The following is a 16,203-nucleotide window of genomic DNA, read 5'->3' as shown; positions in this document are numbered from 1 at the left end:
GGGCCGTCGGGGACAGGGGAGGGCCATGGCGGGAGTATTCTCTGTCTGCGCTCGGTGCCCGCCTATGAGGGGATCCCGGGAGTGGGGAGACCTTTGTAGGGCCCTGACCGGATGAGCAGCACAAGAAAGTGAAGACCCTGAGGCAGCCTGGGTTGGTTTCTCCCACTCGCAGACACACCCACCCACACGCCCAACCCCTCCTACTCAGAGGCTTCCTCCCTCCCCACGTGTGGGCAACGCTTGAGCCCGTCCTGCCCCTCCCCCGCGCACCCGCAGTCGTTCAGACCCCGGCGTGGTGGGCGGACGAGTGTTCCCGCAGGCGATCCGGCCTTAGAGAGGTGTGGGTGTAGAAACGGGGAAGGGATTGGAGTGCCAAGGGGACATCGCAAAGGAGGGTGGAATCCACCTGAGGTGGGCTTTCTGAGCCTTCCCTCTCTGTTCAGTCCTCAGGCCCCCACACACAGAGCGAGAGAAGGACGCGCCACTTCAGCGCTAAAGAAGAGTTGATTTTGTTCATTTTAAAAAAAGATTCAAAGACAAATATAGGGGGATGAAAAAAATTTCATAATCATAGAACTTAAATATGGTTCGCATTAAAACTTTTTTTTTCCTTTGTAGTCTTTTTCTATGTTATACAGCCACACATACAATGTTGTGCACTTTTCCACTTTGCATTATACCATAAACGGTGTTTGTGTTACTGCATGCACTTTGAGAACATATAATGATCACGTAAGTTTCCATCAAGTGGCTGTACTATGAATTATTAAACAATTCCTTTAATGTTTACTGTTCACCTAATTTAACTATTGTATGTGGCTGACATTTTTGTGCACAAAACTTTCCATGTTGATGACTTTCCCTAGAACATATTCCCAGGAATGGAATTTTAGGTCAAAGGGTATGGATATTTTAAGGTTTCTGATAAATGTGCCAAATTGTTTTACAGTTAAGTAAATTTACTTCCCCATCATTAATGTGTGAGCATACATTATTCATTGCACTTTAACTAGTATTTGAGTACTCTAATTTTTTTTTTTTTTGCTGATTTCATAGGTGAAATTTTTAACTCCTTTCAAGTTTTTCTTTGATTTTAGTTAGGTAGAGCAGTTTTCTAAATGTTAACCACCTGTACTTCCTTTTTTGTAAATTGTTCCCTAATAAGTGTTTCCTATTGACTTTTTCTTATTTGCATGACTCTTTTGCATACCAGAAGTTAACTCTTTTCATAGTTTGCTGTGAATATTTCTTCAGGTTTTTGTTGGCCCTGTATAGTCATTTTTTTTTCATTAAAACTTAACAAAGTTTAATGTATTCGAATCTATAAAATCCCCTTTCTGTGAAACTTCTAATACAATGCTAAATTTAAAGTCTTATTGCCTTCAGAAACCTATTAAATATTCAGTTCAATTTTCCTTAGATTTTTTTCTAATACCTTGATTTTTTTCAAATCTATTTATATTAATTTTGGTCTTTGGTGCAGAGAGATGATATGAATTTTTTTTTTTTTTTCCCAGAGAGCTTGCTAGTCAGGGCTGTACTTTTTCATTAGGACAGAGGTGTGTGGGCAGTATAAACATAAGCTCTGTCCTGGTGAGCTCCCAGCTGCTGGTTAAACTGATGATTGTGAGGACTAGGTGGGGCTGGGAATATTTTGATCAGTCTGGTCAAAAGAACTCTGAACAGGTTGTACAAAGACCTAGATTCAAGTCTCATTCCTGCCAGGTCTGGGTGTGTGGCTCCTGGCAAATCAGTTTACAAGTGTTTTCACTTGTAAAATGGAAAAAGTAATCCCTGCCCTGCCTCCCTCTGAGGATTGTTTTCAGGATCAAATGAGATAATGGGAACAGGCTTTGTCAGGCATTACACAAATGTAATGTGGGATTAGGTCCAATGGTTTACTAACAGAGGCCTGGCTCAATTCCAGCGATTCCCCAAGGGAAACAGCTAATATAGTAATGATGAAGGATCCCTCTTTGCAGTCCACTAAGTAAAACATATCCTAAAGGCATTGCTTCCTTGAATTTGCCGGGTCCCTTGTATTCTGCCTCCCTCTACCCTGACCTGGGATTGTTTAAGGCCCTCTTGAAGTCAGCCCAGAGGCTCCTAAATCCCAAGGTGTGTCACCACAACTAGTTCTGCAGGTTTTGGTGACACATCCTTTCCTGACAGGCAGCCTTCCTCCTCCATCTCTGTGGAGGGCTCTTCACACACTTTACTGATGAGGACTGGAAGCTATTCCTCCCAGAGTGATTCTCATTTTCATTCTGATGATACTTACTGGAGAATTTCAAGGAGAATGAAAATTAGGGGAGGGCTTTCAGCAGACTTAAGTAGTAATTTTTTTCCTCCTCTCTGTAAGATGATGCCTGCCTGTAAGTAGAGAAAAGCAGTTTTATGCTCCATTGACTTTAAACATTAATGGAGCTGGTGTAGCTATTGTCTCTAATCCAGCATCCCTGAAAGTCGATTTTGTCTTCTTGTCAGGGTAATTCCCATAGTGTTCTTAGTAGTATAGGAAATGAAGCTTTGAGATGGCATTCTTTTAAAAATCTTCATTTTGTAATGTTGCTTGTGTGTGGAGATTGCTATGTAAATATGCCTGGAACTTGGATATTATACTATTCATTATAAAGATGAATTCATTATAGAAGACAAACTCCATTTTCTGGGGAGCACTTCTCCGGAGAGCTCTGAGAGAGGGAAGTGCCGTGCTAGACTAGTGGAGGCAGAGAAATGCCCTGGATTAGGAATCAAAATACAAGATGCTGGAGAGGCTCAGATGCAATTAAAAGTAATGAGAGGGTATCAAAAAGGGAAGTGATGAGAGCTGTGTGCCTGGCACGCTGGCTGCCTGCCTGGAAGGAGACACAGGGTATTCAGAATCACCAGTGGAAGGACACAGAATTCAAGGATATTCTGCATTAGTTTAGACTAATTAGTTTAGATTTCTGCACTGAAATCCTTCTCGAGGAGTTTGCTTTCCACGTGAACTTTGTTTTCAGTTACCTGCACTCAGAGACACCAGCTGGGGTGAAGAGGGATGAACATTAGGCTTGGAATCTCACTTGGATCTGGTTGCTTCATCTTTCTGTGCCTCAGATTCCAAATCTGTAAAAGGGGGTGGGGAGGAGGAGGGGTGTGAGAGGGTGATCCCTTCTTTAAAAAATTGTTATATTACATGAGAACATGTATGAGAGGGCTTACCACATGGAACCTGGGGTGATATTGAGTTAGGTTTTGGGGAGCAGAAATAGTCCTAGTGATGTTCAAGTCCAAAACAACAAAAAAAGGCAAATTCTATGCCATGGTCCATCAGTGGATAAATGGATACACAAACTATGGTATGCCATACAATGCAATATTACTCAGCCATAAAGTGGAATGAAGTGCTGATATGCTACAACATTATGTTCGAAAACATTATACTAAATGAAAAAAGCCAGACACAAAAGGTCATGTAGTGTGCTTCCATTTATATGAAATATCCAGAATAGGTAAATCCATAGAGACAGAAAGCAGATTGGTGGTTGCTTAGGTCTAGGGATGAGAATGGTGGTGGTAGCGGGGGAGGAATAACTGCTAAAGGATACGAGGTTTTCGAGTGCTGAAAATTTTTTGGAACTTGATTGAGATGGGGATTGCACAATATTGAATTTCACCTCGCTAAGAAAAATGCTCTGCTATACCTGGTATTTGATCTAGTTTTTACTTTCTTTGTAATTGTAACTGCCATCTATTTGCTCATGTGAAGTAATCGCATCTTCATCCTGTTTCCAATGCAGGTGGCTGATCTTTTTCAACTTTGAGATCACACTGAAAATGCCAGGTCACCTGATTCTCTCATGTTTATTACATGGTTTTCTGGCCGAGGTGAACTGGGTTGTTGTTTTCCCGCTGCATGGAAGTGAAGGCTAGCCCCGAGGCAGCCAGGGGACCATGGTGGGCCTAAGGAAGATCTTCAATAATCCTTCCCATCCCAAAGTTTTCTTCTGGTCACCTGCCCCTCTCCTTTGTGCTAAGGATGTAGGTCGGGGAAGTACCTACAATACAATGCATGAAGGAAAGGGGATTCTTTTTAATAAAATTACTACCTAGGTAATCATGATTAAAATTTGCCTTGGATAAAACTATAGCTTCAGATAACACACCAGTGGTTGCCATAAGTTAAGGAGGTGGGGGAGGCTGCGACTACAAAAGAGAACATAGGAGAATTTTGTAGGGGTGATGGAACTGTGTCAGTATCCTGACTGTGGTGATGGTTACATAAGTCTGTACATTTCTTAAAACTTAGAACTATAGACCAGAGGTCCCCAACCTTTTTGGCACCAGTGACCGGTGCTCCTATGAGAATCTAATGCTGAAGATCTGAGGTGGAGCTGAAGCAGTGATGCTAGCGCTGGGGAGCAGCTGCAAATACGGATGAATTTTCTCGTTTACTGGCCTGCCACTCACCTCCTGCTGTGTGGCCGGCTTCCTGACAGGCCATGGACCTACCCGTCCAATCCATGGCCTGGGGGTTGGGGACCCCTGCTATAGACTGAAACAAAACAGACTGTAAACATATGCACCATACATTGATTATGGTGGTGGTTACATAGGTGTATTTATTCGTCAAAACTCAATGAACATTTATAATGGGTGAATTAATTATACATAAGTTATATGTCAATAAAGTTGATCTTTAAAAATTTTCCTTGGAATATGAAGGACATATGCCCTACGAATTCTCTATAAATCACACCATTTGGGGAAGTAGGAACAACAACAAATGGGCTGCTGGCTGTGTGTTCAGACGAGGCTTCATGGAGAGAGAAGTCCTGGCAGGGGCTGAGCTTAGGAGGCTATAAATCCACTCATTCCATCACCCAGCACACTGAAGAATACCTGCACTATGCCAGGGACTGTGCCCGCTTCTAAGGCTATAGCAAGAAACAATGGAGACAGTCCTCACAAAGCTTAGCAGTCTCTGGTGGGCAAAATAATCACTCTCCAAAGATGTCTGTGGGCTAATCTGTGGAGCCTGTAAATATGTTACTTTACATGGCAAAAGAAACTTTGCACATGTGATTAAGTTAAAGATCTTTTTAAAAAAAATTTTTTTTAGACAAGGCAACCCTTGGTTGACCTCACCGATTGCCAGCTTACAATCCCTTATTTATTTATTTATTTTTTTCATGCCTACAGCACCTGGTCTTCCTAGGTAGCCTCCCATCCAAGTGCTAACCAGGCCCGACCCTGCTTAGCTTCAGAGATCAGACAGGATCGGGCTTGTACAGGGTGGCATGGCCATAGACAAGTTAAAGATCTTGAGATGGGAGATGATCCTGTGTTATTACATTGTATTATTGTATTATTACAGTGAATCCAGGTGGGCCCAATGTAATCACAAAGGTTCTTAAAAGAGGAAGGCAGGCAGGTCAGAGTCTGAGAAGAGTGTAGAAGTAGAGGCTGGACTGAAGTGATTGCTGGCTTTGAAGAAGGAAAAGGCATGAGCCAAGGAATGTGGGCAACCCCTAGAAGCTGGAAAAAGAAAAGAAAGATTCACCCCTCAGGCTTCCAGGAAAGGGCATAGCCCTGCTGACACCCAGATTTTAACCCAGTAAGACCCACTTCAAGCCTCTGACCACCAGAACTGTGAGATAATAAATAGATAGTTTGAAGCCACTAAGTTTGTGGTTATTTGTTTCAGCAGCAATAGGAAACTAATACATAGTCTAATACAGAAAAATGTGTAAATAAGCAATTATCGTACCTACTACCTTATCCATGGTTATAATAGGATTGGGTACCAAGTGTGGTGGTTCAACCAAGAGGAGCAACTCATTCTTACCTGTCAGGCCCGTCCCTAGGCCTTGTGAGCTATCCATGGCCCACAGCCTTCCTGTGTAGTCCTGACCAGCTTTAGCCCTGGGTTAGGAGTTGGGCGATCTGAGATCTAGTCCTGGTTTCTCCAGTCTTCGGATGCTTAGAACAGCATTCCTTCCCTGCACTGGGCCTCGGTGTTCCCATTTGCAAAGCAAGGGGTTTGGACTCAATTCTTAAAGGCTCTTTTGGCTCTTAAGATGCCAGGTGAGCAGCTCGGCTGTGATATCCAGGCCCATCATTTCTAGCCCTTCCTCGTATTCCTCTCACAAAATCATGATGGCCAGTCCTGAAAAAGCTGACAAGAGGATGGGAGACTTCTCTGTGCCTTTTACTCTGTTTCCAGCTCTGTAAAATGAGCATAATAGAAACATCTAACTCAGGAACTGCTCTCAGCAGAGAAGGTCAGTTTCCCAGCCCCAAGGACACCGTGGCCCTACCCTCAGCCCAGGCCCACTGAATGCACACTCAAGAAACCTACTAGCCTTGATTTCAGGGTTCATCCTTTTCTCTCTTCTACCATGTGGTTTCAATATCTTCCTTCCCATCAGTCTTGCTGTATATTTGGCTTTTATTATATAAATGTGTAGATGTGGATGGACTATATATTTAAATAAATAAAACTGCTGTCTCCCCCCCCCAATAAACAATCCCTGCAACATTATATAAGAATGTAGGTAATAATATTTAATATTTATTTGTATTTTTACATGCCACGTACTGAGCTTCCTGTCAGTTCTTTGGAGAGGCCAAACTCTTTTTGGCTCCAGGGCCTCTCTGCACATGCTACTCCTTAGTCTGGGGCATGGCCTCAGAGGAGCTTTTACAGCACTACCCACTGATCCCAACCACCCCCTACCGACCCCCACCCTATCCAACACACACATATTATTTAAGTGAAAACAGTAAGCCTGGTATGCAAGAGTGTCAAGACAAGTTCCCCTGGCCAAGCGAGCCTACCTTCCAATCAGATCGCTGCCCTTAGGCCTGGGGATTGGAAAGTTTTGGAGCCTTGGTTGTTTAGGCAAACAACCTACTTTAAAGCCTGCTCACCCTTCAGGTCTTAGGCAAACATCTCTCACTCCAAGAGGCCCTCCCACTACGGCACCCTCATCCAAATCAGGTCCCTTCATGGTTACCTGCATTTAGGCTTTGCAGCACTATTTCAATGGTTTTATTTTATCTGTCCCCTCCTCATAAACTTTGTAAAGGCAAAGATTCTGTTTGATTTACTTACTGCTTAATCTCCCATGCCTCACAAAATGTTTTTTTTTGGAAGTTTCATTCAGAATAAATGCACAGTGCAAGTGTATGTTTGGGTGGGGGGGCGGTGTAGGGAGGGAGAAGAGAGGGAGAGATAATATGTGGAAGAATGACAGAAAGAAAGACTTGCAGGCCAACTCCATCCCCCTCCTTGAAAGGGAAGAGGAAGGAAGTCAAAGGAATATCCAGCAAGCTGCCCCACCCCGCCTTGCCCTGCCCAGGCACTCAAAGATTTGAAGAAAGTCAGTCCTGGAACAACTCCACCCTCCTCTCACTAAGTGAAAAGAAACCTGTTATGTAATTAGTTTTAGTCCTAGTGAAGGGCTTTGGGGGTGAAGCGCTTGCAAGGTGATGAACAGGAAGGTGAACAGACTCTATGGTATCCTAACTGCATGAGGCATTTTGAAATTCACAGCCAAGCCTCTTTGCAACACCGTATTCTCCAGGGCTAAGTTACATAGGGTGCAACCATGTGGGCTTAAACTCTAGAGGCCTGGGTGCTACCTTATGCCACCTGCTTAACTTTGCCTTTGGTTTCTCGTGGGAATCAAAAGAGATGGTGCATATGAATGTGTTCGGTAAACTGGAGGGCTCTGGACAGCCTGAGTTGTCATCGCTTCTATACCTGCACAAGAGATTTGGATCTGGCAGGTGTGGATCATGTGTGACTATGCCCTTGTGTGAAGGGGTCTACGTGAGCCCCTTGATAGTCCTTGTGTGGGCAGGAAAGGGTTTTCTTAGAATAAATACTGGATGTCGGCTTTGCTGGCTTATTATTATTTGTTTTGGAGGTGTACTCCACCTACTTGCAAGGGGTTGAACTAACTGCTGGAATGAATAGGGCAGGCATTTTTAGATAAGTATTATCACACAATGATCCAATCAATGTACACCGCCATGTAAAATCTGCTTGGGTAATACTGCACCTTGTCATTTTTATGAGCGTTATTTACAACTGAGGGCTGGTTCCAGGTTATCAGCTCGGTATGTACTTCAGGCTCAGTGGCCTCAAGTCCAACATGTATGTTGTAGAAATCATTCTGGTTCAAAGCAACTTTTCGAGTTGGCAAAACCTGCAGAGGAGCCATAAGGTCTGTACAAGCTATTGCTGGCACCATTCACAAATCCATCTGCCTGTCATCAGTGCCTCAGATCCTCTCTGAAATTCTGATCCAAAATCATATCAGCTCTGTAATTGGTTCCTATGGGTCCACAGGGTGACATCCCTGGAAACTGGAAATCAAGCTGCCCTCTAGAAGTTAAACCCTTTAAGTTCACACATGATGGATAGGATACGTTATTTATCTGTACAAGGCCCCAGAGGGAACAGGACATCTCCTTGGTGAAAGCTGAAAGAACAGGTCTTGGAAATTCAATTCAGGCATGCCTGCATGTGAAAGAAGCAGGAGCCACATTAAGGCTCAGAAAAGCTTCTGAAAAGCAGGTAAGTGGCTCCAAAGAATCTAGAAGACATCGGAGGAAGGATCTGCCTCATTCTGCAGCATTAACCAGAATAGAGAGGGACCCAATGGACAAGTATGTCCCATCTACCCAGAGAACTGTTCTATCTCAATGACATTACTAATATACAGCTGGCATGATTCTCTTTGCCCCTTTTCATGCTCATTAAAGCTTCTGATTTTGACTTCCAATGCAGGGGAGGGTATGTACAGAGAAGTCACCATGACACCAAGTCTTGGGCTCTTTGTTTTATATATATATAATTTCTCATTACAAATTAACAAATTTCCATTTTGACGAGGCTTCTCGGGAGTCATTTTTTCCTCTCTGAACCTAATCAACTCTTATTTCAGACTTGCAAAGCTGATATCCAGACCTCAAATCAGGAATGAGTATGCAGCCTGAGTGGCAGGCCACCATACTTTCCACCTACATTCTTAATATCTACTAAGTAACCACAGCCTTAAAATCCTGTTCTAGACTCTTCTACGACAAATCAGTGGGACTTGGAATGAGAGGCCTCTATTGCAGCCCTGGCCCTGAATGACATGGCCAACCTCCAACAGCTTGGTAAATGTTTCTAATGGTAGTACCAACCTTAAGTGTGATTTCAGGAATTGGAGAGCTAGCTTATATTACCCCAAATCAAAATTATTTTCTGGAATATAGTCATCTATATTTTCATAAGAATGCATATCACAAATAGAAAAAAGTCATGTCATTTTTTAAATATTGCTTTGCACATGATCCAACATCTAGTGATGGCTTTAAACTTCTGCATGCACCAAGAAGCAACATACTTATGGACTCAAAGATCCTTTGTAAATAAATTGAGCCAGGTCCACAGGACAGATGTTTAAGCCAGGCCAGTGAAAACAATGTTTTTGAAGTGTGTACATTATTAGAGTAAACACTTTGTGGTAGTCAAGTATAAATTTAGAATATAAACTTGTATTTTAAAATTCTATTTTTGTATCAAAAAAAGTCCTGCATGTAGGAAAAAAAAAGAGATGAAATATACAGGGTTAACAATGAGATATGGTACGATTCTAGCCCTTGCTTTTACTTTTGTTTTCTCCAAATGTTCTGTAAATCTTTATTACTTTTATAGTGAAACATAGACTACATTCTAATATTCTAAGTTACCCTTTAAAGAAACACATGCAACTGAGAATAATGAAATTAGAGACTACGTGAATGTTTTAACTAATTTCCTTGCATGTTGCAAACAATACAGAAAAATCATGATTAAGCATGTGGATTGAGGCAGGCTTTCAAATAAGATAGTAGACCTAATAAGACAGCCACTGCCAGGAATGAACTGTGAGGAGTTACCTGAAGGCCTGTTGCCTGGTGCCTGGGGTAGGGTTTGTTTAACCTGACCCACCTGTGTCTTGAAGTGTCAAGAGCAAACTGCCTTTGCAAATCCCCAGTGTGACCAAATCCTTGGCCAACACAAGGGTTGCTGTTCTGGTGCAGTCAGGAAGGTTATGTTCTGTCTTCCATTTCTGAGAATGAGTAGAGGATGGACTCCAGAAAAGAAAGCCAGAAGAAGTCTCAGATTCGGACACTACCAAAAGCACAATGAAATTAAAGGAGTAAATCTGGATCTTGGTGGAGGCACTCAACCATTCCAGTTGCCCTGAAACTGAATGAACCTTGCATTGATGAACACTCCTGATTCTCCTTTACACCCATGGTTGAAACAAAAGCAGAACTTTCATAACATGTTTCAAACACCTGAAGTTTCTGGGGCAGATTAACCCTTGCCTCTGCATAAAGATAATTTGCATTTAAAGTCTACTTCCAAAAGAATAAGGGGTTCACATCACTAACACCAACCTTTCTAGGTTACCTGCCCCTCCCACCTTTGAAAGAAAACAAAGCTCCTTGGAAAATACACTATAATAAGCAAATTGGCTTCAAACATTTTTTTAAAAGATGTCAACACTGGGCAATTGGCACATATCCATACCTCATTTACATGAAACTTCCTACTGCCTGTGGTTAAACTTCCTGAGAAATAGGAAAGGGCTGCAGGTTTAATTTGACCCACCTTGTGCCCAGAAGTGTAATGATGAGGGTCAGTTGGAACACCTTTGCAAATCTCTAATAGCCACCTCTTCTGACTACCTTTTTAGCTTGCTCTCCCAAATCCAGACTTTCTGTGAGAAAGGCATGCGAACAGCGCCACCTCTGGGCTAAGTGTGGTTCCTCTCAGCTTCCTAGCCCCAAATCAGGAGGAAATGCCCTAATTTGGGGACAATGGATCAAGTCAAGACTTAAGTTCCCTTAGAGAATGACTGGAATGGTGTACAAGGACTCCTGGGGTCATTATCAGAACCATGGGCATTAAACTGGAATGGAAACTACTAAGAAGTGTGTGTGGAGGAGAGTCACATTTCAAATGGGGAGATTCTGAGAAGAGAAAAGCTATCGATCAAATGCCAGGAGACAAAGCACAATTCCTCATATTTGGGGGTGTGGAATACCTGTGGGTTCTTTGCTTCTTGATGCCTACTGGCATCACTCTGGGCTGATGGGACAAGTGATATGAAGAGCAATGGGAGGTCTACACCACTCCCTTCTCTGCTCCAGACCAACAAAGCTGGACAGTGGGAATCACATTGCTCTTTGTACCATACGATTTGATCTACTTGTCTGGGAAAAAGAGACAGTGAGAGTTGAGCAGGTGGGTGATCAGGCTGTGCTTGGCAGATGGAGGGACTCGGTAAACACTGTTCAATCAATGAAAAAAGCAGCTGGGAGACACCTGCCTGTGCTGCAGCTCCCTTTTTCAGTCTGAGTCCCTGGTGTTCAACCATAGCTCCACAGATCAGCCCTGGAACATTCACTGCCCCTCCTGATTCTCCAAACATCACTTTGACTGGGATTGTAAAGAGAAGTCAGAGAGACCTCATCACTTCTGTCCCTGAGCAAGATCTAAAGCCTGACTTAGGGCTATCATGCTATGCCCCAGAGTGGGTGCCAGGATTGGAGATGAAGGGGTCAAGCCACTGTTGCCAACGACCAGACACTGTTCTTGTCCCTGAAGGGGGCAGGTGATGAAACACATGTTTCTAGGAACAATGCATGGTGGTGCATGTTTATTCTACATCTGGTCACAGCAAATCTCACACACCCAGACGACAGCTAGGCCGAGAATGCATGTGGCTACCAGCAGCTGGAGGAAATGGAAAACCATCTATTGTTGCACATGGGTACGCTGGGCATAAAGCACAGCTGCCTCACTGGCCTACTCAGAGGCACTGAGACCACACTCCCATCTTCAGGCCCCAGGAAAATCTCTAAAAGGTGATTCCTGTTTGGAGTTTCCAAAGGTGATTCTTTTTTGGAGCTTCTAAAGTCCTGAGTGCCTGTGGGAGCCAAGCCCTAGTTCCAACAAATCATTGAGTCCAGGATCTGCCAGAGACTGAAGCATCTGGAGCTGGTGTCAAGGCAGCCTGGGGGCTAAAAAGAAGCCTCAGGCTGGGCCGCAGAGCAGCTCTGGGGTTCAGGAACGCCGCCGATCCTTTCTGCGGAGCTTGTGTCCCACCTGGGATCCTCGCTGAGCAGCTTTCACCAGGCCTTTGAACTGTCCCTGCAGCTTCACCTTCTTCCTGCAGGTACAAGGAATAGAAGGGACACACCTCACTGAGAACAGGCGATCCCCCTTCCCATTTCAAAAGATGGCTCCCTCCACACCATTTTTTTTTAGGAATGGGGGAGGAGTATTGCCCAGCAGTGGGCAGCACGTGATCTGGGCAGACCATGTGCTACCTATCATGTTTAAAAGGGCAGTTCAAGTTAACAATACCTGTAGGTACCAAATACATAAAGGTGCATTCTAAAAAGTAAAAACAAACCAACCCAGAAGTGACCTGAGCAACTGAGCTGAGAGTAATGAGAATAAACCCCTCCAGAGCACAGCTCCTTGCCCCATGACCCCACCCCTGCACAGCACTATACCTGCGGCTGAGTTTTGTTCTGTTGAGGGGTATGTAGGCATAGGGGTCCAGCCGACCTTTCTTCTTCACGTCACCCTTTGCTTTCTGCTCATCCAGAGAAACAGAGTCAGCTAGGAATACGGGGTTCCCCTTCCACCCCCTGATTTGACGGGCCTCACATCCTCCCTTCCCCTTATTCTCTGCCTTAGGTGGCGCCAAAGAATTTCCATGGCTCTGGAAGGTCATCCAACAAAGGCCTAAACTTCAGATGCTAACAAGACCTCAGTGTGCCCCTCAATCTGGCTCCATAAAGGTGCCTCTCCAGGACAGTGATGGGCACAGCTACCCTGCCCTTTCTCAGATGCTCTGCCAGGAGACCCCTTGCCCCCACCTGCAACTCTTACCTTGGCCTTATATTCAGCCCCAGGTGTAGTCTTCTTGGCCACAGGGCGATGGATGCCAGATCCTCCAGCTAGAGAGGGAGCACAGAGGCCATGAGTCAGACAAAGCCAGGGCAGCTCCTCCTAGGAAAAGGCAGTGGGCACCTTCTCTTTGGAGAGCTACTGGGAAGATGGGTCATGACTTCATGACCAAGGACAAAGACGTTTTTTGAGAGGGGACTATACATTGATCTGACAGACCACTGGGTTCCTCAGACTGACCCAAATCCACAGAGACCTACTAGTGATCTCTGAAAACATATATATTCTCCACTAACATAAAATACCCCATACTCGTCAAAGCGAAATCTGCTCCATTTGTTCTAGGAGAAAGAACCCAGGCTTTGAAGTCAGACAGACCAGATTTCAACTCCCAGCTCTAACTTCAAGCAAGTCTCTTAACTTTCTGGAGCTCACTTCACACTAACACTGTGAGACAGAATGGCAGCTCTTACTACACCATACAGATGTGAAAACTGCAGCTTAGAGAGATCAGGATGCTTCCAAAGTCAGTGTCATTTCCAGCCTGGACTTCAACAGAGTTGTGGATGGAACCCTACAATGCCAACTCAGGAGGACTGAAGCGACCCAGACAAACCCTTTATAGGTGAGAAACTAGAAGCTCAGAGAAACAGCATAACTGAGCCAAGGTCACAGAGCTAAGAGCAGAAGGGCAAACAGTCTTGAACCCAGGCCTCCTGGCTGCATCGTCTGGTACTACTGCTTCTGTACCACACCATCTCAGAGAGAATAGGTGAGCTGGGCCCTGGCCTGTGGGGCCACAAAAGGAGGAGCCATGAGGCTCTCTAGCTGGTTTAGGATGCCATGGGGCTCAGAGGACACATGGGACCCTGATTCTAGAATCAGGACCTTCCCACAGGAGCCCTTGGACCTCCAGATGCATAACAAGGGCTCTGCTACAAGGCTTTGGGGACAGGGGCCCTGGAGGGCTGCCCTGGGGGGAAGGAGGCAGAGGTGAGGTGATAGATGCCTCCACTGGCTTTGGGTATCTCTAATGGCTATTGTGGAGAGAGTAACGGCCCGGGGCCCAGGGACAACTGTATAGGGGAACCCTCCTAAGCAGGTCCAATACTAACCCTCCTAACTGCCACCTTCGACACAGGCCAAACATGGCCTGACTCAGGGCCAGACAAAGGAGGCAGACAGCTCCCAGGAGAAGGGGTGGCTGCAAGGCTCACAGAAGGCCTGGGTGTGTGGGGACGAGATGAGGCTCAGGGACTCCCCAGAAAGGCTAGGGGTTCTAAGCACGGATCTCCTAATCCCCAGGCTCTCCCTTGGCCCCTAGACCCAGTCTTAGGTGACTTATCAGCCAATCTTTGCTGGTGCCAACTGAGTGCAACCAGGTAATGCAACCTTGTGGCTCTGCCTGCAACAAACCCTGCCTAATGCTGGTGACAGGGAATAGAGTTCCAAGAGAGAAGAAGGGAAGCCTCACCTTGGTACTGAGGGGGCATCTCCAGCTCCTCCTCGTCAGCCTCTTTCTGATGCTTGAGCTTCTGGTGTTTTTTCTATAATGAGATAAGCAAAGCTTGTGAACGAGGAGACATGATCACCCTCACTAATAGTAATGGGAAAAGCAGTCATACACTGCATTAGCAGGAAAGGCCCTCTGCCGAGCACTTGATCACCTACTCACAGATGAGGACACTAAAGATCAGAGAGGGCAAGTAACTAAGATCACACAGTTAGGCAGCGGAAAAGCAAGATTCTGAGCTTCTGTTGGCTGCTCCACTGCTCTGTCTCTCCACACTAAACTCTCCCACAGGGCTACAAGTGCCCATCTGGCATGTTGATCTTCAAGGCTTAGCAGGGAAAATGAGATTCTCAGCCTCCTTGGCGAGAACAGCTTTACCAGTTCTTTGCCTCACATGAACTCCACTCCACTCTAATAGTCAAATGCTCACTGACCCCCTACTAACTGCTAGGCCCTGGGGACAGAGAGGATAGGACCCACTCCTGTGCTCCAGGGGCTCTCAGGCAGGTGGGAGACCCCTGCACATATCAGTCATTATAGCTCCTCAACAATGCTATTATTCCAGAAGCTGTGAGCACAGGGCAACAGGACAAGTCACCTTGCCCAAGTATATCCAACAGAAAGCAATTCAGCACTTACTACATGCCAGCACCGTATTAGGTGCTCCAAGGGGGAGGGGTGGGACTGACAGCAGCCTAGCCTCCTGGGAGTTTTGAACCTACAAACTGACAACCAGGCCAGGCAAAGGGGCATTATGTAGATCTGAGATCACAAGGCTGGCTGCCACGCTGCGCATTCCTGAGGTACATACTCCTCAGGGCAATCCTGAGGCAGGGGGGCTTCAGGGCCCCATTCTGAGAAACATTCACTGGCTTAAAGGCCAGGTAGAGGAGAAGGTGTGCCAGGTAAAGGAAATAGGCTGGAGCACACACAGGGTGTCTGGGGAATGGGAGCTCTCAGTTCCATTGGCCGAGGCCCAGTAGAATGGGCTCCTGGTGGAGAAACAGAAACTGGCTGGAAACGGGACTTTGGCTACATCACAGAAGGTAACAGCTCTGCTCACTGGCAACTGCAGTTGTTGCTTGTACCCCAGCATTTTAATGTTGCTCTGTGGGCAGGAGTGGGATTTAGCAACTGCCATGTGAAAAAGCTTCCGGGGATCTTGACAGCAGGTGATGATTTGCCATGCGCTAACTATAGAGTGTGGCCACCCCAGGTTTCTCTCTGTGCCTTGAGGCAAGGCACCCCAGTCCTGCTGGGCCAAATCATAGGGGCATTCTTGGAGGGCCGTGGTCAGTTCCTCCTAGCCAGAAACAAGAGTAGGCTACAGAGGAATTGCAAAGCCACATATGAGGATGTGCTAAAGCAACCAGGGAGGCCATGGCCAGAAAAATATTTCCTGGAAAAATGCAGTAATAATAATACCATGCTACTTACTTAATGTCACTAAGTGCCATACTTTACATGTATGCCAGGATTTGGGTTCAGGCAGTCTGGGCACAGAGACATACATATTAACAACCCCTAGGACCTTGGGCAGGTTACTTATCTTTTCTGAGCCCTTCTGGAAATGAGGATCACAAAGAATCCCCATCTCAAGTGAGGATTAGAGAGAGCCAAGCCCCCTCCCTTGCCACAAGGTGGTCGACCATGACATTGCCTCCGGCGTATGCACACCACACCCCATGGACTGCTGGCTGTGCACATCCTTGAGGCTCAAGCTGTCAGGGCC

General features: G+C 45.4%; 1 protein-coding gene and 1 pseudogene across 2 annotated transcripts in view; both read right to left on the bottom strand.

Annotated features, from left to right (window-relative positions):
• Nucleotides 1-5,178: 5,178 nt before the first annotated feature.
• Nucleotides 5,179-5,297, bottom strand: LOC112474158 (annotated as a pseudogene).
• A 3,997-nt stretch (nucleotides 5,298-9,294) lies between these two features.
• Nucleotides 9,295-16,203, bottom strand: part of RRP12 (ribosomal RNA processing 12 homolog) — a 29,413-nt gene continuing 22,504 nt past the window's right edge. For both annotated transcript variants that reach the window (XM_015599982.2, XM_025042288.1), the window contains 4 exons: nucleotides 14,433-14,505; nucleotides 12,941-13,008; nucleotides 12,559-12,641; nucleotides 9,295-12,209 (listed from right to left, as the gene is read on the bottom strand). In XM_015599982.2, coding sequence (XP_015455468.1) covers nucleotides 12,104-12,209; nucleotides 12,559-12,641; nucleotides 12,941-13,008; nucleotides 14,433-14,505 — 330 coding nt within the window. In that variant the 3' untranslated portion in view covers nucleotides 9,295-12,103. The remainder of the gene's footprint in view (nucleotides 12,210-12,558; nucleotides 12,642-12,940; nucleotides 13,009-14,432; nucleotides 14,506-16,203) is intronic.

Source organism: Pteropus alecto, unplaced genomic scaffold, assembly GCF_000325575.1.
Source record: "Pteropus alecto unplaced genomic scaffold, ASM32557v1 scaffold88, whole genome shotgun sequence".
Classification (NCBI taxonomy): Eukaryota; Metazoa; Chordata; class Mammalia; order Chiroptera; family Pteropodidae; genus Pteropus; species Pteropus alecto.
This window is presented reverse-complemented; position numbering and strand designations above follow the sequence as displayed.